Below are 25,357 nucleotides of genomic sequence, written 5' to 3'. Positions count from 1 at the left end.
CAGGGGACCCACGGGCAAATGTCAGCCCTGAAGACCTTGATCCTGCCATGCCGTGGGCATGTCTGTGCCATGCTGAGCTGCCGGCAAGCACTGTGTCTGCTCCCCCCGTTCTGTTTATCTTTTATTTTTTTTCCCCTTCTTTGCCTGTGCTAATGAATATTTCATGGCCAGGACCCAGCGTGAATTCCCCGGCTCCCTGCTCCTCCCACAGCAGATACCAGCCCAGATGCTGGTGGCTTAGGAAGGATGTGTCTGCCAAGAAGGCATCTCAGGAGGAGAGGACCTGGCCAGGGAAGGAAGCGATGGCTCTGGTGTAGACAGTTGTGTCGTGTCCCCCTCCCTGGTGGTGCTGTCACTGTCCCTTCAGCCTGCAAGAGACATCCAGCAGGGCATGGTTGCCGCATGTCCTTGTAGAGATAGCCTTCACGGTTTCTGTGTGTCCTTGCCCACGCGTGTAGGGCATTCCTCAGGTGGCCACGTTTGCCTGCGCCCTCTGACACAACCGCACGTGTCCCCTCCTGTCCCCCGTGTGCCGCCTCAGCCGTCTGAATGAACCATGTCCCCGGCTCACCCCGCCGTGGCGCTGCCGGTGCTGCTTTGCTTTACGGGGGCTCCTCTTAGCGTCAGGCAACGGCAACGGCACCACGGCCGGCACGGACTGCGGGTCTGCCCGCGGCTCAGTCAGCCTGCGACACGCGTGAACCATGGGTTGGCCCGCGGTGCGCATAGATTATGGGTCAGACCGTGGATCAGGCAGCCCATGGCATGCCCAGACCGTGGGTCAGACTGCAGCACCACCTGGGCTGTGACATCCCAGAGACATCACGGGACTCCTGTGCAGCTAAGCTGGAGATGCCCCAGCACAGTCTGCAGGCAGGCAGCAGGGACTGGGGTCAGGGAAGTGGGGAGCAGTGGTACTCCCTGAGCTTGCCTTTCACACCCTGCAGTAGGGAGCTAGGTCAGTCCCCAGTGCAGTCTAGGCACTGGGAAGTGTAGGGCAGCTGCTCCCCTCTGCCAGAACCAGAGAATGTGAGGGAAGCAGAGCTGGATATAGACACTGAAACTATGGTCTTCTCTCTTCCCATTGCTGTGGCTCTAGTAATGCCATGTCCCCTTTAAGAGCCTAGCAGATGCTCTGTGGACACAGGCTGGCCAAAAATAGCCCTTTGGAAGATGCAGTGCTTTGACCTGTGAGACACTCTAGGGACTGGAGTTCCACTGGGCCTGGGGCAGGGTCCAGGGGATCACTGGCTGCTTCAGGGGAGAAGCACAGGATGGCAGGGTATACCCTGCAGTGGTACCTGTGTTGGCTGTGACCCAGGTGAAAGCTCTTCATCAGGAAAGGTTGTGTAAATGTGGGCTCAACAACCCTGCTTTGTGGCCTGCTTTTGATTTCTGCTGAATTTCTGTTTGTCCTGCCAGGAGGTGAGTTGGTGACCTGAAAGGCTTTTCTGCCCTTCTGCAGGGACAAGACATGCAGTCCCTGGTGGCAGCCCAGGGACTGTGTGCTCAGAGGGAGCCCTGGGATGGGAGCCAGGTAGTGCACATCTCTGCAGTGTGCTGCTGGGGCAAAATACTGCTATGGGTTGCTGAGTGCAGGGCCACTTGTGGTCCCCACAAGTTTCTGTCTTGGTGTCAGTGCACAAGGGTCTCTCTGGAGAGCCAAGGGCCTGTCCAGAAGGGTGGAGCTCCACTCTCCATTCCACTCTCCAGTTCTAGACTGGTTGTAGCACAGGAGATGTTGGTGGCCAGCCAAGCTTGGTGCACGGGGTGGGTGACATAGGCACTGGACTCTTCTCTCCCACAATGTCCCTGCAGGCTGTAGTGGGGTGGTCTGTACATGGTCTGATGGGGAGATGTATGAGCACTCCTGTCCTGCACAGCAATCATGACCAGGCTGCACAGGATTCTGCTTGAATCTGCCACCTGCTCGGGACATACTGGGAAAGAGCAACCTTCTTGTCCATGTGAGATTTGGCTGTCAGGATGCTGGATGGTGGATTTGAAATGGATCTGCAGATTTTGTTTGCTGACATGTCCTGTAGGCTCTGGCACCCTCCTGTGGCTGTTCTGCCACCTCTCCTATATCCCTTAGCCTTTTGGGGTGCTGTGCCTGGTTTGGGCTGTGTCGTGCTGGCTAGTCCCTTCAGTGATGCTGTGGAGTCAAAATGAGCTCTGCATTTGCAGGATTTGGCCTCGTATCACACAGGTGATTGTCATAAGAAACTGCCCTGGCATATTTGTGTTGTGGGTTTGATATGGGAATGGGGCTCCTGGATACTGTAGATTAGGACAAGAGTCCTAAACCCCTGACCTGTCCCTGGGATGTGGCAGGAGGGGACTGGGCACCACTTGCAGCCCAAATTTCTGAGCTTTTGGCTGGGGAAAGGTGGTCCACAGATGGTAGGGTCAGTCAGGGTGTTAGATTCGCTGGCTGTCCCTACATCTGTGCCTCTGTGTTTGCTGAGCTGCCTGCTTTGCCTCTGCTGGCTTGGACAGGATCCATGTCCTTGCATCCCTTCCCTGTCCCGGGGCTTTTTGGATGTATTATTGTAGGGTTGCAAACCCCTGCTGTGCCATGTGTTGTGCCTTGCTGTAGGATCTCCCCAAACCTAGCTCAGCCCTACAGTGACTAGTGCAGCATTCCCTGGGGCCTGTTCCCTGTCCCAGGGCACTGTCTGTTGCAGTGTGGGGGGGCTGTTGGGGAGCTGACCCCCTTTGCAGAGGCACAGCTGACATAACAGGGAGAGTTTGGTTTGGATGGGATGGCTCTTTTGGGAAGTAGAGGGTGAGGTTACCTCATACCGGCTCCTGGGGCGGGGGGGAGGGGCACTTTTCCTTGCCTTGAGGCTCCTTGTTGAGGCAATGGTAGGGACTGGGCAGTCTGACTGATCCTGGATGGATCATGTCTGTGTTCGCTTTCCCACCCCCGAGGCAGCAAAAGCTGTAATTTCCATCAGGTGCCTTTTTGTTCACTTCCTTCCCCATTAATAAGAGATGAAGCTTCTGAGATAATAGAGCCTCGATGGATGCAGAGCTGAAGTCCTGCTGGTGCAGGGTGTGGATGCAATGTGGAGAGGGGACTGCAGCTGGGAATATATGACTTCAGGAGGAGACGTGGTTGCCAGTCTGCACAGAGCATCTTGTGCTGGCTCTGGGAGCAGGGAAATCCCACTGCTGCCACGTGCCAGACTCTTTCTGGCTTTGACACACTGTGCAAGCTAGCAACTCACTGCCAGGCTGAGCTTTAGAGCAAGCAGCTCTCAGCCTGGGCGGTCTGGGAGTTTGCCTCTCTTCCTCCCATCCTTGTATCAATCTTTGTCTCCTCCCCTGTGTGGAGCCAGCGGGAACCAATGCCTGTGGCTGCAGGACGCTCACAGTGCTGGAAGGCTGATGCTCGAGGATGCAGGACACTGGAAGCACTGTCTGGCTGAAGCAGATCACTGATGCCTGGGGATAGAGGATGCTCACAGCACTTAACGGTGGGAAGTGGAGGGCTGATGTCCAGGGATGCAGAATGCTCTCGGTGCCGGCTCCCTTCCGGAAGGAGCATCCTTCCCTGCTCTCAAAGAGAGGCGGCCCTGGGATGCAGCAGTACCTCATTGGTCAGCAGGACCTGTGGAGTTTGCGGGTTGCCATACCAACCTGCCTCTGGTTCCCGGCCAGCCAGGGCGTGAAGTGCCGGGGCGGGCTGGTGGTGAGAGGCGGACCAGGAGCCAGGGGCACCCCAGAGCTCTGCAGCCAAGGAGGCATTCTGCCTCTCCCAGAGAGCTGCCTGGCCCCACTGGGCTCCCCAGTCCTGCGTATCCCCTGGCAGCTACTCCCCACCTCTCCCGGCAACTTTGCTGCACAGAGGGGACCAGCGGGCTGGCACGGCACGGCACGGCACGGCACGGCACGGGGAGGGCTCGCTCGGGCACGCAGCTCCCTCTCCCGGCTTGCGGTCAGCTTTTGTGAGCCTGGGAAGGACATTGCCGCTGCCCCACCCCAGCCCCTGTTAATCGCAGCCAACATCCCAGGAGCATCCCAGCATAAAACTTCCCAGCTGGCTGCCGGCCGCCTGGGAGCAGGGCCTGGCGGCTGCCGCGCTGGCAGGCGCTGCCGGTGCCCTCTCCACCGGGCTGGACCTGCTGCCTATGCCTGCGGGCTTGCCCCAGGCAAGGAAGTCTCTGTACTCCCCCGGGCATCCCTGCTGCTCGGAGGAGCTGGGGGTCTATTTGCTAGCTGGGAGGGGTGCGGCCGGGTCCCTCCTCAGCGCTGTGAGCTGGAGCCATGAGCCACTGCCAGCAGCGCTGCAAGAGGCAGCTGGGCCGGGTGATTCGCTTCTTCTACCAGTTTGTCACCGGGACCCTCTCGCAAGGTAGGTGCTGTCCTGGGTGGCACAGGGGCTCTGTTCTGCCGGAAGGGGTCTCTGGTGGGCTCTATGGGGTTATTTTGGCGGGGGGTGGGGGTGTACATGCTGTTCAGGTGCTGAGTGGTGCTGAGCAATTCAACCCCAGGTGGAGCGGTTGCACTAGACTCCATGTAGGACAAAGCTGAAGATGCTCATGGGAGGCAACGACAGACCCTGAAGGTCCCTTGTAGACGTGGAGTGATGGGAATGTTTTATTTGGGGAGGGGACTGGTGCAAACGAATCACAGCTGGTCTGATCCTTCTGTGCCATACCAAACATCTGCCTCCTCCAAGTCTGGGGCTGTGCCCTCCAGCCAGCCAGCCCAGAGAAGCCCTGAGTATGCCCACAGGATGGAGCAGGGACATACCCTGGTGTCTGCAGCTGCTCATGCTCCTATCCTGGGATGCTGTCTGGTCCTGGGGACAGAGCTGCATGCTCTTTGCTCTCTGTTTTCTATCATAGCTGTTGCAGGACCCATGCCTCCCTGCCAGCCCTTGCACAGCCCAGCTGGCTGGACAGGACCCTCTCTCCTAGGTGTGAGCCCAGAGCCACCAATGGGCATGTCTCTGGGAGGTCATCATGTGTCTGTCTGTGTTGGGACCTTGCATGCCCAGCTCCTGCCCTCATCCCTGTGCTCCCATGCCTATGACAGATTGCCCTCCCCATGTCCTGGTCCCACCGGGGACCCCTGGGCTGACTGTCTGGACCACAGTGATGCTGTTCAGGGACGTGCCATGCTGGGAGCATGGGGAAGGCCTTGTTGGGCCAATGTGGCAGTGACATACCTTGGAGCAGGGCTAGGATCTGCCTTTGCCAGGAACCATCCTGCCTGGAAAACCCCTCCCAGGCTCTGTCCCCTCCTTGTCTTGGGGAGCCCCTGAGTTTCCCCAGCCTTTGCTGGTGGGGGTGCCCTGGGGATGCTCTTGGCGCAGTGCTGGGGGCTGGGACTTGGGAGTGGTATCCACACTGTGAACTGTGCCCAGCTGTTGTGCCACCTCCCTGCCCACAAGGACCCAAGCCCTTTGATGGCCTGGGGAAACCCTCCCTATAGGCACTTCCCATCACTTTGCAGCCCCATAGGCCCTTCAGGACTCCTTGCCAGCCCACAACATGGCAATAGGGGAAGAGGTACCGGGGTAAGCATGGGCCGGGCTGAGCAGCTTGGCAGGCTCTGGAGGCTGGGTGTGCCCACAGGCAGCTCCAGATCCATCCTTGCTAGCTGCTCCATCAGGCACCAGGGCAGAGGATGAGTCAGCTGAGGCTGGCTCTGGGTGCGAGGGGCAGAACTGCAGGTGACAGAGTGATGTGGGAAGGGGACCTCGGAATGTTCCCATACCTACCACCTACAAGGATGTCCTACAGGTCCTTGTCCCCGTGTCCTGGGTTTGTAGCTGGCTCTGTAGCGCATGTCCCCCAAGACTGGGTCTCTGGGCTGGCCATGCATGGTGCTGAGCAGCCCCAAGGGCTCAGCCCCATCCTGTCTCTGCAACCCTGCCAGCTGTGCATGGAGCTGGGATGGGTGCAGAGGGCATGGCTGGAAGTGAGACACTGGCTGTCACTGCTCACCTTCTTCCCAGTGTCCTCCCAGGCTCTGGGACAAGCTGAAGTGGGGTGAAGCCCATAGCTGCTCTGGGCAGAGCTCTGGGCAGCTCTGTGCCTCTGAAGGCTTGGAGCCTAGGGTTGGGAGTGGGAAGTGGGGCTTGAGCAGCCTTCTCTCCTCTGCAGCATCCCCTCCACTCCAGCCACTGCTCCAGTCCATGTGCACTTGGGTCACCAAGATGCAGTCCCTCCCCTCTAGCTACTGTCAGCCCGTTGGGCCCTTCTAGGGGACAACTGGTCCCTCTGCCCTCCCTGCATAAGTGAAGAAGGTCCTGCAGATCTCACCACAGAGGTTATTGGGTGGTGCCCAGGCAGGCCCTGGGGTGGGGTGCCCTCCCAGCTGGGTGCCCGGAGAGCCAGCCAAGGACGGGTTGCCAATGGGGGGAAAGAGAAATGACTCAATCAATTAACCAGATTAAAACTGTGACTTCACCTCCCCAAAATAGCGTTTCGCCAATATTTTAATGTGCTTATTAATAATCTGCTCATGCTCTGATTAGCAGCGAGGTAATAAGGGATAGGCTGTAACCTAAATTTAACTCTCCCTAATGGATGATGGCCCCAAGAACCAAAAAAAAAAAAGGAGAGGCTCCTATCAATCAGGCTGCTCCCCCCACCCTGCCCCGGCAGGTCAGCAGTGCCCAAGGGACCTGGACAGCTGATCCCTGGCTGTGCCTAGGTACCATCACCTCTGCTATGGCTCAGCTGGTCCCATGGCATATTTTAGGGTAGTAGTGCCCTAACACCCTGAAGCACCAGGCTAGGAGCACCTTAAGGGTAGCCACAAGGTTGGCAGAGCCTGGACATGGTTAAGGTGTGTGGTTCTCTCCCAAAGAGGAGGGTCCTGTGCTGATTATCCTGCTCCCATCCCACATCAGGGGATGCTCTCTTGTGCCCAGCTGCTGCTGGTGCAGGGAGGGTAGGGACCAGCCACTCGGCTACCCGACAGCTGTGGGTGGTGCCCCGTGCATGCCTGCGGCATGCTGTGTACACAGAGCTGCTTGCCAGGCCAGAAACCCTGCTCCTTGGCACTTCTATTTATAGATGGCGGGTGGCTGGCTGGGTGGTTAATTTTAGCTGGGTGCCAGGGCTGCACTGCTGGCAGTGCCAGAGAGGCAGGGCAGGGGCAGCTGGGTGGGGAACGCTTCGTGGCTGTTATTGTCACAGACCAAAGCGGGGCAGGGGGCATGGACTGGATGCCAGCCTGGGCTGCCCATCCTGGCACATCTGTGCCTAGGGCAGTGTTACAGGGCCTGTACCCCTCCCTGGTACTGAGCTATGGGTGCATACTGGGGCCACTTTGCCCCCTTGTTCTGTGTCCCCTGTGGATCTTCAGAGTGACTGGGCTTGGGGGAGAGAGAAGGAATGAGAGGGTGGACCCAGATGCCTGAGTTCTGTGCTCTGAACAGGGCACAGCTGGGGTGATGCTTTGCTCCTCAACCCACGTATCAATGGCCCTATCCCCTGGCTGGAGCTGCTGGGACGGGGATGAGACATCTTTTATGCAAAGATGTGGTACAGTGAACGACCTGGGTTCAGCATCTTCCCCAGTCACATGTCCTGTGGGGTGGCCAAGGGGGCTGCGTATGGCCTGGGGGCTGGAGGTGTCTCAGACAAGGGTGCAGCTAATACTGCGGGGTTTGGGGTGTGTCAGTGATCATGCCCAAACCCACGGTGGCACTGCCCAAGTGCACCCAGCATCGCAGAGCAGGACCAGACTGGTTGGCTCTGACCAGGCTGAGAAAAGCGGATGCTGATCCCAGGGAAGTGCTGTGCTGGGGTGCAGGGGATGAGGTGCCAGTACCTCTCTGCCAGCCCCAGCTGTCTGGGCTGGCAGGGCTACAGAGACACCTTCCTTCAAGGCCCAGTGTCTGGAGCAAGGACGGGCACAGGCATCAGAGCAGAGATCCTGGCGTTCACAGTCTGCAGCATTACTCCCTGGAGAGCCCAGCTTCCAGGATTCCCAGCTCCACCTGCAAGGTGGCAGTGAGGGGCTGAGACATGAGGGTCCATCAGTGAACTCAGAGGAGCTGTTGGGCCGTGGTGATGCCTTGCTGGCCCCACTGCACAGAGATGCAGCCACATGTGTAGCGAGCCCCGTCTGTTCTCTGCCCCCTGCTTCCTTCTTCTGGCTGATGGTGCCATTCTCCCCCCGGGCCAGGAGGGTTATTTTTAACTGTTTGCCATGTGCTGCCTGAGCACAATTAAGGTAATTGGTTTGGGAGCCTGGCTCTCACACAACGCTCCCAATTACCTGCCTGCCTGCCTGCCCGTGCAGCCCCCCACCTCCATGCCCAGGATGGCCAGCTCCTCCAGTTGGGGACTGCCAGGACAGGGCTGCACCAGATAGCGTGTGGGGCTGGGCAGGGGGCCTGAGCAGGCACAGGGGATGGAGCCATGGAGAGGACAACCCTACACAACGACAGCCTGCTCTATGCCTCCCTGATTGCCATCCTCCTCCTCATCTCCTATTGGTTCACTACTCGCTGCTTCAAAATCATCAGCGGCATCGAAGGTATGGGGTTGGGGACATGGGGGGATAGGGTGACACTGGCTCGTTCTGTGCTCTTCCACAAACCAGTCAGCAAGACAAGCTGGGTGCTTGGCGTGGGAAAGGGGGTTGGGGACCCTCCTCTCCGGAACACCTTGATCTACTCCTCATTCACTTTATTTGTTCCTCCTAGCCCTGGTTCTGCTCCACTCTGTGTGAGAGTTGGTGGTCACAGGAGTGGCCCAGGGCTGCTGTGGGGTCATCCAGCTCCACTGTGCTGCTGGTGTCTTGGTACTGCTGCCCCTCACTGCGGGGTGGGGATGAAGATGGGCTCCCTGGTGCCTCCCACTCTGTGGGGTGCCCAGTGCTGACTGGGGCCTCACTCTGCATTTTGGGGCTCGTGGTCCCTTTAGGCATGACCTACATCTTTGCTCCTCAGCTGGTGTGCTGGGGAGCTCTGCAATGTGGCAGAGGTCCTGGTTTCCTCATTGAAGGGTCTCTCCAAGGTCTGGTGCAGTGGGGTACACATGCAGGGGGCTTTGCAGCGTGAGATCCCTCACACAGGGAGCAGGACAGGAGGGGTGGCACCAGCACTGTTTATTCTGGGACATGCAGGACCTATCATGCCTGGAGTATGTCTTTGTCTATCCATCCATCCATCCATCCATCCATCCATCCATCCATCCATCCATCCAATCTATGTGACCTCTTCCTGCACAGCTCAGTCTCATGGCTTTTCCCGTGGCACGGCCATGGGCAGCTGCAGGGGCAAGGAGCCACCCTTGGGAGTGACAGCCCTTGGCAGGATCAAGGGCAAAGCCCTGTCTCACTTCTGGTGCAGTATATGTATTTTTGGTGGCCCTTCAGGCATCCCTTACAGGCAGTTGTGGGTCTGGCTCTACAGGTGAAGCCCCACGTGTGTTCCCATGTCTCTCTTCCATCTCTGAGGCATCTCCAGATGGAGGAGCATTCCTGGGGACCTGGGTAAGGTGAGGGGAATGATGCCCTAAAACACCCCCAGCCTGTCTGGAGCTGCCTTTAGTGGCAGGGGATGTGATCTGGGTGAGCTTGGGGGTGCTGGGAGCTGGGCATTGGCACCATATGTGGCTCTGGGATGTGACACCAGCACCAAGCATCTGTGCTAGTCCTGGTGGGATCTTGTGACATGCTGGTAGCAAACAGCAAAGGGCTTTTATTGACAGCCTCAGTATGGAAATGAGCAATCCTGACATGCTGGCCAGTGATTTCTTATTGCTCTGCCAGGGAGGCTGGCTGGCACAGGACAGGATGGGTGTCAGGGCAGGCAGGAAAGCTGTTGCTCAGTGTCTGACCTGCTGTGGTGCCCTTCAGCCCTAGCATCCCATGATGCTGGCTGAGACACGAGGGGGTGATGATGGTCTGCTTGTGTGAGCAGAGCAGGTTCCTTTGGCAGAGGAGCTGCCCCAAACCCTTTGTCATGGGACAAGCCCTGGCTCAAGCTGCAAGGGGTCCTCTGCTGCTGCTTTGGGTCACAATCAGGTAAGATAAGTATCCCCATGGAGTGCAGGGCAGGCATCAGCCTTGTGAGAGGCTGCAGGCTCAGTGAGAGAATGGGTTGCAATCAGGGCTCAGAAAGATTAATGGCTTTAAAAGTGCAGTTGGCATCAGTGAGAAATTTCCTCTGAGAGTGGCAACAGGCCTGCACTGCCCCAAAGGGACTGGCTCAGAGTGGGGGCAAAGCCAGCTGGGTGAAATCCAGGCTCAGTGTCTGGAAAGTCACCTCTTTCCAAGAAAAGGAAAAGTCAAGTCCGAAAACTTCCAGTCTGAGGCATGTTTCCCCAGGGAAGATTTTCATCTCTCTCACCAAGTCACCTCTGATGCATCACTAGCATCTTCTGCTCATGTCAGAGTCTTGGGAGCACATCCCAGGCAGCCAGGAGATGCTGAGCCTGATAGCATGGAGCTACTATGTAGTCCAGCCATGCCATGGCCTGGGACTGAGCCACCAGTCCTCTCCATCCTTACCAGGTGTCAAATTGTTCAGGGTCTGGGAGGAGTTGGTGTAGGGCATCCCTTTTGACAGCTCTTGCCAGTGTCAGCCAGCACCTCTGCCATCTGGTGGGTGTCCCAGGATGACATTTCTTCCCCTGTTGACATATTTTACCCACCAGCATAAAGACAACAGGAAGGAAAGGGGGCTCTATGCCCTGGTCGTGGATGCAGGGGGACCTTAGAGGTGGGCAAGGGGTCTGCCCTATAGCCTGGGCATGGCCACACCACCTATACCTGGGGTAGCAGTCCTTGCTCCTGGGGACAACAAGGCAGGGTGTGGAGCAGCAGTGTCACGGGGCAGTCCTGCTCCCTGCTTGCCACATTGGTGCTGGAGCTGGGACTGGTCTTGCTTCCTGTGGGACTCGTCCATCCAGGGTAGGCAGTGCCGGCAGCATCCCCAGGGGAAGATGTGAACTCCAAGGGGTTGTGAGCACTGGTAATGGAGCAGGGACCAGCAGGCACCTCACTTCCTGGTAATCCCTGTGGCCTGTGATCGAGCAGCCAGGCAAGGGCTAAATATAGCCCCATGGGCTGTGCTGGATGTGTGTTCCAGGCACGTGGGTGCCTGGGTTCACCCTCTGCCTCCAGCTGTGGTGTGACCTTGGCTGGGTCCCTCGGTCCTGCTGGATCCCCAGCCCCTGCATCCCCTCCTCTCCAGCCTGTTGCTGTGCTGCCTGTGTTTCTGTCAGTCTCTTAGGCATCCTGTGTGGCCTGTTCCCCTAGCCCTGCTCCCTGTCCCCTTGGCTCTCACGGCAAAATGGCCAGACCCATCCACCTGCTTGGAAATGGAGCAGCTGGACCTGTTGACCTAGACCCTCCCCAGGACAGGGTTGTGGGGAGCTTGGGTGCTCAGCTATGGTGATCCCCATGTGGGAGGAACTCATGTGAGACACAGAGGACAAGTCTGAGTCATCCCTATCCTGGATGTTTAGCTAGTGCCCAGCGTCCTGTCCCTCCCCATGTGCCCCCCCCGGGGAACAGAGTGCCTTTTAATATCTGTGGCCCGTTTCCTTAGCAACTGCATTAAGCAAATCGATGAAGGTGGTGTCATTGGAATGGGAGGGCATGCCTCCTTCCCCCCCGGCCCCCCCATACCCACCACCCCCCACGCCTCTCTCCACTTGGCCTCTCTCCAGTCTTACTCCGCCTGGGCTCTCGGATGTGGCTCCGCGAGCCATTGGCCGCAGCTCCACGCTGACCCCTTGCTCGCCCAAAGCTGATGACTGGTCCCCCTGAGTAGAGGGGTGACAGCTGGTCCCTGCCCTCCTGGGAACAGAAGCCAGGGTCCCTGGAGATGCATGGTCTGGCAGCCGCAGCCTTGAGCTGAAGGGCCTCCAGGACTGTGGTGGGGAGGGAGCAGAGGGGTGAGGGAACATGAGACACCCCCACCATGAACCTGGAAGGCCTTGAGATGATTGCAGTGCTGGTGGTCTTGGTCCTCTTCGTCAAGGTGCTGGAGCAATTTGGTCTCTTCGAGCCTGTGTCCTTGGAAGGTAACGGTGGGGGCGGTGCTGGCTTCTCTGGGGACCTGGGGGGCAAGCGGTGGGTGTCTGGAGCTGCCCCGAAGGATGTGTCTGCATCCACAGGAGAGTCCCGGCCACAGTGTCCATGCGGTGCTGTTAAGGATGGGCAGGGGTTTTCTGCTGCAAGGAGTGGAGTCTGCTCTCTGCAAGGTCCCAGGGGCTGGGGATGTGGAGAAGGGACAGGGCTGGCAGGACATCTGCTGCATGGTGGTGACTTTGATGCGTGCTGGGGTGTTGTGGGCTGGGACTGTGTATGAGCATGCCAGTGGGCACCAGGGTGTTTTTCAGCACATCCACAGGCATGAGGTGTCCCCAGGGTCTGTGCTCACCTCATCCCAAATATGAGATGTCAGACTCAGCACCACGCTGCAGGGCAGCCAGGCCTCTGCAGGAGGAGTGCCTGCTGTACTTCCTGCTCCCAGCAATCCCCAAGGTCCACTGTGACCCTGGGGCAGGGTTGGGGGACACAGCGGGTGCTAGCTGTCAGAGGACACAGGAGGTGCTAACTGTTGTGGGGACATAGTGCTAACTGTTGGGGGACACAGGGGGTGCTTTGGGGGACACAGGAGGTGCTAACTGTCAGCAGACATGGGGGGTGCTGTTAGGGGACAGGCTGTGCAAAGTGCTAAGTGGTCTGAGTGTGGCAGCCTTGGTGGAGCCCAAATCCATTCAGGGGATTCTGTAAGTGCTGGGAGGGAAGTCAGTAGCACTTGGTTGGGTGCTCCCTGAACTCTCAAGAGTGATGGTTGTGTGAAAGGTTTCCCTAGCCAAGCCCAGCCTGTGCCTGTGCCTGCGGATGTTCATCTGAAGGATGCTGCATCCTGCCCAGCCCCAGACACTGAGGCATGCATGAACTGGGGAGATGAGAGGCAGCTTGCCTGCACCACTGGTGCCCTGGGATGCTCTGCTTTGGTTCTGCAGTGCTGGCTCTCACACAGGCTGGGTGTGGTGGTAAACATCAGCTCTCATCCGTGCGTGATGCTAGGGCACTCCTGGGCAGCACCCCTGGGCTAGACCTGAGGGTTGGCCATGCCTGGGGGTGGTGGTGAGGGAGCAGGCAGATGAGGGGCTCTCTCCTTCTGGGCCTGTGAACGTGCTTGCAGGGTAGAAAAGTCTTCATTGCTGCTTAACCTCTTGCTTTGTCCTGTACTCTGCAGCAGTGCTCCTAGGTGGATCATGATAGGAGGGAAACTGAGGCAGGGGCTGAGTTAGCTCCTATGCATCCTGCCTGTGAGCTCTGGGGAGGGCAGCAGGCTGACTATGCCCAAATTGGATCCTCCCCAGTTCTGTGGGAGATTTGACGAGTGATACCCTCAGGCCCTGCTTTTCTCCCTGCCCTGTGCTTTTGCTTCCCCATACAGCTGCTCAAAGCTTTGGACCAAAGCTGGTGACATCAATTGCAGCTGTTCTGCAGCACACTGGCTTCTAGCTGCAGTGGAAAGGACTGAGACAGAGAGCCCCTGGCCCTGGCAGCAACTCTGCTGGGAGGCATAGAATGAGGTAGGAGCCATTCCTTGACCTGCATGGCTGCTTCTTGCCTGAGCCCTGCTCACTCCACCCCATGGGCCACAGTCCTTGTTCACTTGAAAGTGTCTTTTCCCTGGCCTCGGCCAGGGCAGGAAATTGGAGATGGGATATCTGTGTCTAGGCATGTCCACATCAGCCAACACCCCTCCAGAGAGGACGGGGATGGACAGTGGCATGGCTGCATCCCATGAAGGACAAGCTTTGCTGTCAGTCCTCTCTTGTCCCCATGAAGACGTGGTGTTACCATGCAGCATGGGGAGGCACAGCCTGCCCTGTAGTTCTCCACCCACATCCCTGTTCTGAGGAGCTGTGGGTCCCTCTGGCCTGGCTGGAGATTTGCCCCACCTTTGGTTGTGGGTGTGGGACTCAGGTGATCCAGATTGGCAGCAATTTCTCCCATCGACAGAAGGTGCCTGGAAGGGAAGGAAATGGGCAGAAACTGACTGAGGTTGAGCTGAGCCCTGGGCACCACGTGGGGAGTTCTGTGGGTGGGTGGCACACTGGGATGGAAGGGAGATGCTGTTGCATTGGTCACCCCTGTCTTGGCTCAAGAGACAGCAGGTAGGAGATTTTGCTCTCTGAGAAAGGTCTCAGGCAGTGTCTGGGAGTTGGAAATGCTGAGTCCCCTCTGCAGATTGTTTACCAGCCATGCCTGAGCTGACAGTGACAACCCAGGGACCAGAGTAGGAAACTGTACACTGGTGACTCAGGTCTGCTAATGGATGTGGGCCCCTCCACTCACTCTGCAGCCACTGATACTGACTGCCATACTTCCCCTGCCCCAGCTGCCTCACCACACTTTCCCTACCCTATCCATGCCAGTCCCTGTCTGTGGCTGTCTCTGCCTAGGCTGTGCTGGTGGTGTCCAAGGGTTGTGCTGCTGTTGTATCACCACACTAATGGGTGGAAGCATCTCCAGAAGAAGGCAGAAAAATGCCTTAGCTTTGGGGAACAGTTCAGTGGGAGGATCTTGCTGCAAGACCCTGTCTGTCCCTGGGGTGATTGCAAAGGGGAGGAGGATGATGTGGGGGAACTCCAGGCTTGTTGAGTTGCCGGATTCAAATGGATGAGGCCCTGAGCAACCCATCCTCCATTTGGAGCTGTCCTCCCTCTGAGCAAGGGCTTGAACAGGAGTGCTAGTAGTCTGTACCCCCTCACCCTGTCTCCTTGGCACTGTTCTTCCCCTTGGACCCTGCTGCAGCTTTGGTGGCATGGCATGAGCCACTGTCGGGCAGCAGCAGCAGCAGAGCATCTCCTGTGGGTGCACTGTGCTCCAGGGGCGATCGATGCTGGAGCTGACATTGGTTAATCACTGAGGAGCTGTGTCACCCCTCCGCTGCCCTGTGCCACTCTGCCTGTCCCCAACCCGAACATCTCCCAGCGGAGCAGCCCGAGCACCGCTGCGCTGCCCGGGTGAGGCTCCCAGCCCCCTGCCAAGAGCCCATTTTGGCCAAGCGCTGGGGAGGGGGTAGGCAGCGCTATCGATTTTGGCTCTTGAAGCGCAGCATCAATAATTCAGCGCGGAGCAATCGGTCCGGGCTGGGAGGAGGGGAGGGCGGGAGGTCAAAGGCGGGAGAGCCGCCCGCGCAGCCCGGCCCTAGATGAATATTAGATGAAGCTGCAGCTTGCTGTCGGCAGGATAACTGATTGCCTGCCCGCGGCTGGCAGGGCTGTCCCTGCCTCGGCCACTTCAGGGTCTGTGCTTGGGGCAAGAAGAATTTGGGCTACCTTGGGAAGCCCCCAGCGTGGGCTGAGCTGCTCTCTGCCTTGCCTGGGGGGGCTGTGCTGTTGCCTTAGAACTGAGGAATCAGAGGGAGAAGTGAAGCTGGGGAGGGTGCCATCCAGAGCCTGGGGAGAAATAAGAGGAAGCAGCAGCCTGCCTGGGTGCCACTGGCATCCCAAAGGATGCTAGGCAGTAGTGCTTGGTTGCAGGAAGTAGCATGTCCACCTCCTGGTGCCTGGCTTATGGTATTCCCTCCAAAAAGGGGAGAAAATGAGCGTCCCCAGGGTGCTGGTGAAAGCAAAGCCCTGTGCCAAGCCCTGTTTTCCTCCTGCTTTTCAGGAACCCATTTGCAGAAGCATGGTGTCTTGTCTGTGGGAGGGATCAGCCCTTTGGGGTGCGGTGCCAGGGATCCCTGGGCTCAGGGCACCATCCAGCCTGGTAGGCTTGACAGACCTGAGAGGTCAAGGCTAGCTGGCTGCCGGTGGGGTAGATCTCAGAGCACTGAAATCCAGCTTGGGACAGCTGTGGATGCTCCAGATTAAAGTTGGGGGATCCCTGGGCTGGGGTGCACCAGAGATTTCCCCATGCACAGTGGGTTTAACCCTTGACTTTCCTTTTCCAAACACTGGCAGGTTTTTCTGTTGGCAGTAGGGCTGTGCAGGATCTGGTGGCTGAAATCAGCAGAGAGAAGCAAGAAGGGAAGGAGCAGAGATGTGTAGCAGCCATGGCCAGGCTCCAAGCTTGTATCCCAGCATTGCCTTACACTCTGAGGCACGCTGTGGCTGGGCTGCATCCTGCCAGTGCTGGGGTCTTGGAGAAGAAGATCTCCTGAGGACTATATGCTCCCCTCTGTGGAACACCTCTCGCGTTCTCCATACCCAGGAACATCAGCCCTGGTCATCATCATGAACACAGGATGGGCTACATTGTCTCATCCTGCCTGGAGAAGCTGGGGGAGAAGGGGACTTGGCCCTGGGTCCCCTTGGCTGTGACCCCCACAGCTGCAGCCAGGGCAGGGCAGGTCACCCAGCAAAAAGCATCCCAGGGATGGCAGTGCCCATGGGCACATGCCCTGCTGACTGCCACTTTGTGGTGTCACGTCCTGCTCAGCCCAGCCAGATCTAATTAGCTTGTTGAATCTCCCTCCGGCCTCATGTTAATCACTTTTCATGTTGCTTCCCTTCCAATTCCCCCTGGCCTGGCTCACTCTTTCTGTTGTGGATGTGCCTGCAGAGGGGAGAAAGGGGATTGGCTGGACATGGAGCAGGGACCTCTCTCTGCTGCATCCTGCCCCAGAGATTGGCTCTGAGCCAGTGGACAGAGGGGCAGGAAGGTCACTCAGCTGTGAGGAGGTGAGAAAAATCACAGGCTGGAGGAAAGGTTGTAAAGCTAGAGAGCAAGGGAGTCTGTTGGGACAGGCCTTCTCTACAGCTCTGCTCTACTGGTGGAGTGTGAAACCTGGGAGTCCAAAGGGAAAGTCTGGCTTGGAGCTGGCCTGGGACTCTCCAGCACAGGGTTGTGTAAGGCTGCAAGGTGAATGTTCAGTGGGGTCTTCTTCACCTCTACCTTGCAAGGGGCAGGTTTAGACCCCAGGACTGGGCATTGATGGGAATACAGCTGCCCCAAACAGGGCTCAGTGGGGTTGTGGTATCCAGAGGGCAGGCAGCAGGAGGTCCCATGTACCATCTGTACTTGGCTACAGCATCCCCTCCCTGGGACACAGGAAAATGTCTCACTCTCTATGGGTGCCTGCACTGGGGCTTGCTATGCTGCTGGAGCAGTGGGTGGCCAGATCAGAAGCAGGTTTTAGGTGAGTGATGCATAGGAAACTGGTTCTAAGAGACTTTCTAATGACCCCTGCTGCTGGGCTGGGGTCTCTGCCCTGCTCTCCACAAGTCCAGGGCTTTGGGTGGGCTGCCAGGAGCCCCACCCTCACTGGCCAACCCACCCTGCTACCCTCCTTCCAGGCAGCATAGTGAAGCAGAGTGGGGCACATTTCCCTCCAGCAGCAAGCCAGTTACCCAGGGCTGGCAGCCCTCACCTGTGGCTTCTCCATGTATCACAGATCTTGCATGTAGCTGTGGCTTGCTTGCTGGTGCAGAGAGCTGTGGATGCTCCCATGGAAGGGGAAGAGGAGAGAGGTGAGTGTGGTCGGTGTCTGTGGAGGTGACTGGCAGACAAGGCTGAGCTCTGAGTTAGGGAGCTCCTTGTGCCATGCCATGGGTACATGCAAGATGGGGGCACTCCTCGGGGGCAGGTTTGGTGTCTGAGATGGGGCAGAGGGGCTGTGCTGGGCAGGTTTGGTTCCTGAGCTGGGTAGCAGCAGTGTCTGGGGGGTAACGGCTTGGGTCCAGGGTCAGTGCCACCATATGGTGCTGTTGGGGTGGGAATTAGGGGCAGTGGAACCACCTTCACAAACTCACTGGTGCCAGCTCTGCAACCCTCTGCCATTTCCAGTGCTGTGGGGTGCCCACGCCACTTTGTGTAGGTGCAGGAGTGCCCTGGGGTGAGAGGGCCCCTAAATCCTTTGGGCAGTTGTGTGGGCTCCCTCCTCCTGGAGGAGGTTGTGCCTGGTGAGGGTGGAAGAGCAGAGAGCTGCACGCTGCTGCTGTCCTGTCTCCTTTGGCTGTGCCACAGACATTCTCAGCTCAGGTAAGGGCTGCCAACAGACCTCACACAGTGTGATCTGAGGTTTGTTTGTCCCCATTCCCTCTGCCTTCTGGCAGGTGTTGCAGATGCTGTGAGATGAAGGGGTTGCAGATTGCATTCTCCTAGACAAGTCTGGGAATGTAAACTGTGATGGGAGGATATGTGGATAGAAGTGAGCAATTAGTGGCTGAGCAGATGGAGGGAAGAGTCCTGTGCCCAAGAGGTGATTGCAGCCTGCTTGTGATGGAGGCTGTTCCTGTAGTGCCTGGAGGCTGGCTGGGCTGTGGCTGGGGCATGCCCAGGCTTTGTCCCTGTGCCTCACCGGGGAGGGTATAGATGACATTTGGATCATGGGTAGGCAGAGCACCAGCTCTTATCAAACACACTGTGAACAGCCAAGAGTAGCTGCTGCTCAGCTGGGACATTTTTTGAGTAGCTCCTCTGGCAGCTTGGATGCACCAGGCCCTGCTGCCAGAGATGTCTTTGCCATGGATCTGGTGATGAGGACACGGCAGGATGTGCCCCTGTGCCTGTGTTCTGCAGCAGGACAATGCACATGGCTGCCCCAGTCCTGCAGCCAGATGCTGATCTGGGAATCTGTGCGTGTGGAGGTGTGTGTGGGGGTCTTCTGCTGCTGTGGGTTGCACATCTTCCACCCATCATGGTGATGCCTGCATTGATGGGTTACTGAGAGTGAAGGGGGAGTTTTGGCACTGCCTTCTGGTTTCCTGTTGTAGGGTCTGTTCTAGCAGAAAAGTGGTGTGGAAGGGATGGGTTGGCCTCCCCAGCCACCTGTTACTGGGAGGGTGCTGGTAGCTGGTGGCTCTGTGGCAAGAGCAGGGACATCATCATGCACTGGGCTGACACCAGCTCCTGCTTTCTCTAGGCATGGATTCTCCCTGGGAAGGGGAGTAGCAGCCCAGGACTGTGCAACCCCTTGGCGTGGAGACACTGGCTGTATCCAGCCCCCAAGTACAAAACAGCTGCTGGTAGCTCAATACAAAATGATCCACAACCATCCTAGTGATGGTCACTGCTGGATTCAGGGTCCCAGAGCCACTGTCCAGCAACCTCCAGGGTTCATTTCAGCAGCCTGTGGAGGTGGGGATGGTGCTGCCCAAGGATGAAGGCTCAGCTGGTGTGTGTGTGCCTGTTTCAAAGTTGCTGGGCTGTGGAGTGATGCATGGGAAGTGACAAGCCACTTAACCCAGCAGACCTCCTGCAGATAAAACCCTGCCAGCTCTTTCTGTTGGCTTGTTTTGTGCCAGCCACTTGATGACCCTTGTAGAGGGATGGAGGGCAGAGTGGCACACCTGGAAGAGGAGCTGTCGCTGGCAGGGACAGGGCTTGGTGCTACAGATGTCTCATCTGCCCAGCAGGGCAGGACATGGCTAGGCTCCACTCCCCATCTTTGCATTGAGCTGTTCCCTAGCAAGGGGGAGCCCAGGGAGTCCCCAGACTTACTCACAGTTTAGATGGTGGGGAGAGAATAGGGATGTTGTGTCCTTCCCAAAAGAGCCCTTGGGCACACCAAAGCCAGGACAGCAAAACCCCAGCCCTGGTCACTCCTCTCCTGTTGTTAAGCTGCATGTGCTGAACGGGCTCCCTCCCCTGCTCTGGGGCCCCTGGAAATGGGCTCTCTTCAGTTTCCTCCTTAAGAAAACACCCATGTTCTTTTTTTTTTTTTTTTTCTTTTTCCTTCTTTATAACAAACTAAAGTGTAACTTGCACCTGACCTGACCTACTGCACGTGCCTATACCTGCTGCCCCTGTGAGTCCAACCAGTTTACTCTCTGTTGCATCTCTCTCTGTGTGATTTCTCTCCTGCCATGCTCCCTCCCCTGGTCCCTCACCCTGGTGTTGGGTGCTGTTCTGCCTGCCCTGTCTCTTCCCCCTGGGTGAAGGGGCTCCTGCCTCCCAGGTCTGTTCCCACAGCTCAGCTCTGACAGAGGGACCTGACCCAAGAGCATCCTTGCAGGCTGAAAGGTGCAATTTCCCTTTTCCTCTGCAAATTAAAGCCCTGGAAATGTAGCTGGGCCAAAATCTTGTTTTATGCACGACGATACCCAGTTCTAGGAAGAAAAAAATCCCCTTTCCTCACCTGCCTGCTCATCTTGGACCAGACAGAAGCCAGGCTGTACTGCACTGCCAGTGCCAAGATCCTGGCCCTCACACTTGTTCCTGTTACTCCATGACAAATGCCAAAGTGTGCATTCATGCACCCCTATGTGTTTTCATGTCACTGGCACCTTGCTGTGGATGCCAGTTCCCTGGGTACAAGTTTGTACTCTGAGTGGCTTTGTGTGATGTCCTGCTGGGACAATGACCTTCTGGAGCTGTTCTCCATTGCCTCTAGTCTACTGCTTTGGTTTGAATTCAAAGGGTTCCAAGTCCTGCCTCTGAGCACTTGGGGCAGACCTGCCTAGCATGTCCCTGTCCTGGAGCTGGGTACCATGCTGCACCATTTCCCTAATACCTGGGGCTCTGCCCCAAGAAGCCCACTAGAGAAACAACCCCCAAACCAGGGCTTGGGACTCACAGGCAACATGAACTGCTGCTTGCAGATGCCCAGGGTGCTTTGGAGCAAATGTGGTGTCAGAGGAGCCCCAAAGGGACCTTGCACCTTTCTCCTCATTGGTGCCTCTTGCTGCTGTCTGCCTTCACTTGGGAGGCCCAGCACAGCCTTCATCCTCTCCTTTTCCTCCCCTCCCTGCCTGCAGTGTTAGTCCTGTGCTGAGTTTGCTGGCTTGAGGCTCTGTGGGGCCCTGCGGGAAGGGAGGGAGTGGGTCTGCAGCCATGGGGCAGCACCAGATGGGAGAGATGGGGCTAAGCAAAGCAACTGTGCTCTGGATGGGAGAACAGAGGGTGGCAGTGGGGTCTCTGCCCTGAGAGGACCTGCTGTTAATGCAGGGCCCCTCGGAAGCAATGGCTGTAGGCCAGATGGATGTGGCCCCTCACCCTGCTCCATAGCCTGGCCAAGACAAAACCCTGAGCCCTGTTCCCCTTCTGGCTGTCTCAAAGCAGGTCCCCGGGCTCAGATCCCAGTGCCGTGCTGGGGCAGGGGTGCATGCTGCAGTCTGGGCTGCATGGCTGGGTTCTGCGCATGCTTTGCCTTCAGCCATCAGGTACCAGCAGGATTAAACCCGGCCCAAGCTCTGGGGAGGGTGCAACACCTCAGCTCAGCTGCGGGCTGTTTCTGGGGCTCCACCCCGCTCTGCAGGCATGCACAGCCTGGAAGGGAGGATCCCCAGGGAGCAGGTATTTGACCTCCAGGCTAAAGGGCAGTATCCAGCCTGGGTCTCTGGGCTGCTGGGTGTCTCCAGTGCACCTAGCATGCTCCAATGGGGGGTGCAGAGGCTCTGGGTGTGGGTAGCTCAGCAGGGTTTCCCCTTTGCCACCCCAATCCTTCCCAAGGAGAGAAACTCCAGTGCCGGGTTTGTCCTGGGATGAAGCCAAAAGGCTGAGTAGAGCCTGGGCTGGGCTTTGCCTTCCTGCTCCTTCAGCCTCATGCTGCATGTGCTGCCTCTGCCCCTGCTCCCCCCGTGCCGGGTGCCCAACTCTGCTGCCCGCCGGGTCCAGGGGCCGCTGCTCTGTTAACTCTTCTTCAGCTTGGTGACTCCTTCTTTCTTCCAGGCAACCCACCAGGCCAAACTAAAAAAGCGCTGAAGCAGCGATTCCTCAAACTGCTGCCCTGCTGTCGGCCCAAATCCATCCCCTCGCTCAGCGAAAGCAAGTGCTTCTTCTTGCCTTTGTGTGTGTGTGTCCCCGGCGGTGCTGCTGCCTGCCCTCCTCCCTGGCCCTGCCTGTGGGAAAAGGGGTGCCTGCCCTGGGTTTGGGGCTGTCAGGATCAGTCTTACCCCTTCCAAGGGGTCTGATCCAACGGGTTCTGCACTCACTTCTGTAATTGCCTGCTTCCAGGCTGGTTTTGCCCCTCTCCAGCCCCCTGGAGTGGCTCCTGCAGGATGCGCAGCAGGAAGACCCACTTTGGAGCTGGGTCAGGGCAGCAGGACCCTCCTGGTGCTGGTTTAAGGGCTGGGGGTTTGTTTTTCAAAACTCAGTGTTTGTTTGGAGATGGACATGTGATGGGAGGGGGCAAAAGGGGCTGAGCAGGGAGTGAGCCCAGAGCCCCCCACCTGCCCTGCCCTGGGTGTGATTGGCCCCTTGGTGAGTCCCATCCCCTGACCGGGGTCTCCCCCTGCCCTGCAGTGCAAGCCGATCGCCCCTGGGAGAAGAGGTGAGTATGGAGAGCAGAGGCTGAGCCTCCTCATGGAGGGGAGGTACCTGCTGTGTGGGGCTGCAGTGGGACATAGTGATGTTGGCTGCTATGGGCAGGGGTCATGCATCTTGCCAGATGATGGCAAGAAGCCATCAATAAGGGAGAGGCACAGCAGGCTGGACAGGGCTCAAGAGGGTGTTTGGGACTGGGGGTTCTGAGGGGCTGCTCTCCTGCTGGATGTGAGCACTGATGAAGCACAGACCTGCAGGACATCCAGTGTCTCAGCTCCATGGGGCAGGTGCTTGTGCTGGTGGGAGAAGGGGAGGTGAGGAGCAGGGTCTCAGCACTGGGAGGGTTTCACATCCCCTTTCTGCCCAGCCCGGGCTGTACTGGAGGCCAAGGGGCTGCTGCCCAGTGGTAGCTGCTGCTCTGACCCTAGGGCACATAAGGGGCATAGACCCAGCTCCGACTGAGCAGGGCAACCCAAAAATGTGTTGCCCTAGGCAGGTGCGCTGCACAAGGTGCCTCTCCTGCCCCCAGGCAGGGCAGGGCATGGCAAGACAGTGCTGGCCTCAGCTGTCCCTCTCTTCCCCTGGATTCCTTGCAGACAGCGTTGAGGATGAGTTTGAGCTCTCCACCGTCTGCCACCGCCCTGAGGGGCTGGAGCAGCTCCAGGAACAGACCAAGTTCACTCGCAAAGAGCTACAGGTCCTGTACCGAGGCTTCAAGAATGTGAGTACCCCTTGACCAGCTTTCTTAGCCCCCATTCTGCTGCCATGTGCACCTCAGTGGGTGCTTTGCACCTGGTGGTGCCCAGGGTTTGCAAAGGTTTCCAGGACCCTGAGATTGAAGTTCATATCAAGCTGTGGCCTGATCACACCTCCAGGGAGCTCAGTGGGGAGCTCAGATCATGTGTTCCATCCCTTGAGTGAAGAGAGCCCCCTCCCTGGGTGCCTGGCATGCAGAGCCCTTCCAGTGAGGGGTGCAGCCCACATAATCAGGGAGATGCTCCAAGCAGCTTTACTAGCCACCCTACCAGGCAACACAGGGCTGGAGGGTGAGGTAGGGGAGATTTAAGGGTATGCTTAGTCGCTGTTTGCAATGTGGAGCTGACACCGTTGCTTGCCCTGCCAGGAGTGCCCGAGCGGCATTGTCAATGAAGAAAACTTCAAGCAGATCTATTCGCAGTTTTTCCCGCAGGGAGGTGAGTATCCATCTCCATGGATGGGTGCCTCTCTGGGGCAGAGGGTCACTCAGCACCCCCCCACACTGTTCACTTTCCCCCAGACTCCAGCACATATGCCACCTTCCTCTTCAATGCCTTCGACACCGACCACGATGGCTCCGTCAGCTTCGAGGTGAGTTGTGGCTGACACGCTGTGACCCCTCAGGTACTTGTGGGCTGGCCTGAGCAGTGCTGCTGTTGCAGATAGATGATGACCTTTCCAGGGGCTGGTGGAGTTTACTGAAGTCCTAAAGGCAGTGGAAAACCTGTAAAAAGCAACAAAAAGATGGTTTTCTGTATTTTATGGCTAGTATCTTGTAGCTACCCAGACTGACAGGCACAGCCACGGCTGAGTCTTGCTTTGGCTGAGTCCCAGGTCCTGATGCACAATGTCCTCTTGAGTGTTGTCACCCAAAGGACTAGTGCAGGACATATTTGAAGACAAGCAATCAGTTTGTGCCCGTAACTCCCATCTGCCTGCCTTGTTCACCCTTGCAGGACTTTGTGTCTGGGCTATCCATCATCCTGCGTGGCACCATTGATGATCGCTTGAACTGGGCCTTCAACCTCTATGACCTGAACAAAGATGGCTGCATCACCAAAGAGGTGGGATGGGGAGGTCCGGGCTGCTCCCTGGGGCTAGTGCAGGTGTGCATTCAGCAGGGACAAGAGCAGGACTCAGGGGCTTTGACTGAGCTCTGGAGGAGAGCTAAGGAGGTCAGTATTTACTAAGCCCAGTTTTGTAAACAAGTTCCTCCTGGCCCACTGGCATTGGTGTGTCTTTGAGGTGAAAGGTAGATGAGGGGTGTGCTGCTTTAGGGCTTCATCACACATGCAGGCATGCTTGTGGCCCAACGCTGTGCTAGGAGCTGGCAGGAACATACCTGAGTATCCCACAGATCCTTTAGGAGCATCATGAAAAAGGTGTGGGTTGGGGACCAGGTGGAGGCAGAGCCCCGTGCTGACCCTGCAACCCTACTCCCTTCCCTCCAGGAAATGCTAGACATCATGAAGTCCATCTATGATATGATGGGAAAATACACCTATCCGGCCATGCGGGAGGAAGCACCCCGGGAGCATGTGGAAAACTTCTTCCAGGTGAGCTGAAGATATTCTGGGGAAGCAGAGGTCCAGTCCAGAGCCAGTGGCTGCCCAAAACCTGGCACAGTGCAGGAGAAAACCCTCCACAATGAGGATGAAGCAGGGCTGTGGTGGAGCCAGGGAAAGAAAAGGCCACCCTGGTGCTTCTGGGTGCTTGTGGGGTGGCTGTGGGAGGGGTGCACTGTGGCCAGCCCCTGTGGCCCCCAGGCAGTGGGAGCTGAGCTCTCCCTGAGGCTGTGGGAGCTGAGCTCTCCCTGAGGCTGTGGCTATCCCTGCCATCCTCCTCATGCTGTGCTTCCCTGCAGAAAATGGACCGCAATAAGGACGGTGTGGTGACAATTGAGGAGTTCCTGGAGTCCTGCCAGAAGGTAAAGCCACCAGCAGTTCTGCTCTGAGGCTAGGCCACCCCCCTGTCCCCTGGGGACTCTACCCCTCCCATCGCTCTACTGGCAACGAGGGTGTCAGCACAGGGCAAAGGCTGGGCTTTAGCTGGGTCAGAACTGCCATGAGGGTAAAGCCAGGTTTCGGTGGAGCTGCTCAGGTTGCTATTCCATGCCCAGCCCACCCGCTTACCACCTTCTCTCCACAGGATGAGAACATCATGCGGTCCATGCAGCTCTTTGACAATGTGATTTAGCTCCCGGACCTGCCTCCAGCCGAGCTCTCCTGCCACTGGGACCAGAACCTGCTTCTCTCTTGACTCTTCCTTTGAGCCTCCTCTCTGCTGGCTGTAGACACCCCTGTGGGAAAGGGGTCTCCCCAGAGACACAGTCAGGGGTGAGATCTTCCATTCCACCTGAGCTGGCTCCATTTATCCTTGGGGGATCCCAAGCAGGTGTTCCTGGACATCAGAGCGTGGGCACGGCTGGCATGGGGCA

The 25,357-nt window shown here is 57.7% G+C and overlaps 1 protein-coding gene across 4 annotated transcripts in view; it reads left to right on the top strand.

The window, feature by feature from the left end:
• KCNIP2 (potassium voltage-gated channel interacting protein 2) overlaps positions 1-25,116 on the top strand; it is a 42,126-nt gene extending 17,010 nt beyond the window's left edge. Inside the window, exons 2-9 of one of the 4 annotated variants that reach the window (XM_054382091.1) lie at positions 21,571-21,666; positions 22,761-22,885; positions 23,288-23,357; positions 23,441-23,511; positions 23,877-23,984; positions 24,372-24,476; positions 24,785-24,847; positions 25,069-25,116. In XM_054382091.1, coding sequence (XP_054238066.1) covers positions 21,571-21,666; positions 22,761-22,885; positions 23,288-23,357; positions 23,441-23,511; positions 23,877-23,984; positions 24,372-24,476; positions 24,785-24,847; positions 25,069-25,116 — 686 coding nt within the window. Of the gene's footprint in view, positions 1-11,905; positions 12,009-21,570; positions 21,667-22,760; positions 22,893-23,273; positions 23,358-23,440; positions 23,512-23,876; positions 23,985-24,371; positions 24,477-24,784; positions 24,848-25,068 lie in introns of those variants that run through there. The other 3 variants (XM_054382092.1, XM_054382094.1, XM_054382093.1) reach the window with 3 other exon arrangements.
• The last annotated feature ends 241 nt before the right edge of the window (positions 25,117-25,357 follow it).

The sequence above is a fragment of the Indicator indicator genome, chromosome 7 (assembly GCF_027791375.1).
Source record: "Indicator indicator isolate 239-I01 chromosome 7, UM_Iind_1.1, whole genome shotgun sequence".
Taxonomy (NCBI): domain Eukaryota; kingdom Metazoa; phylum Chordata; class Aves; order Piciformes; family Indicatoridae; genus Indicator; species Indicator indicator.
The sequence above is the reverse complement of the archived record's forward strand: the minus strand, read 5'-3'. Positions and strand labels throughout refer to the sequence as shown.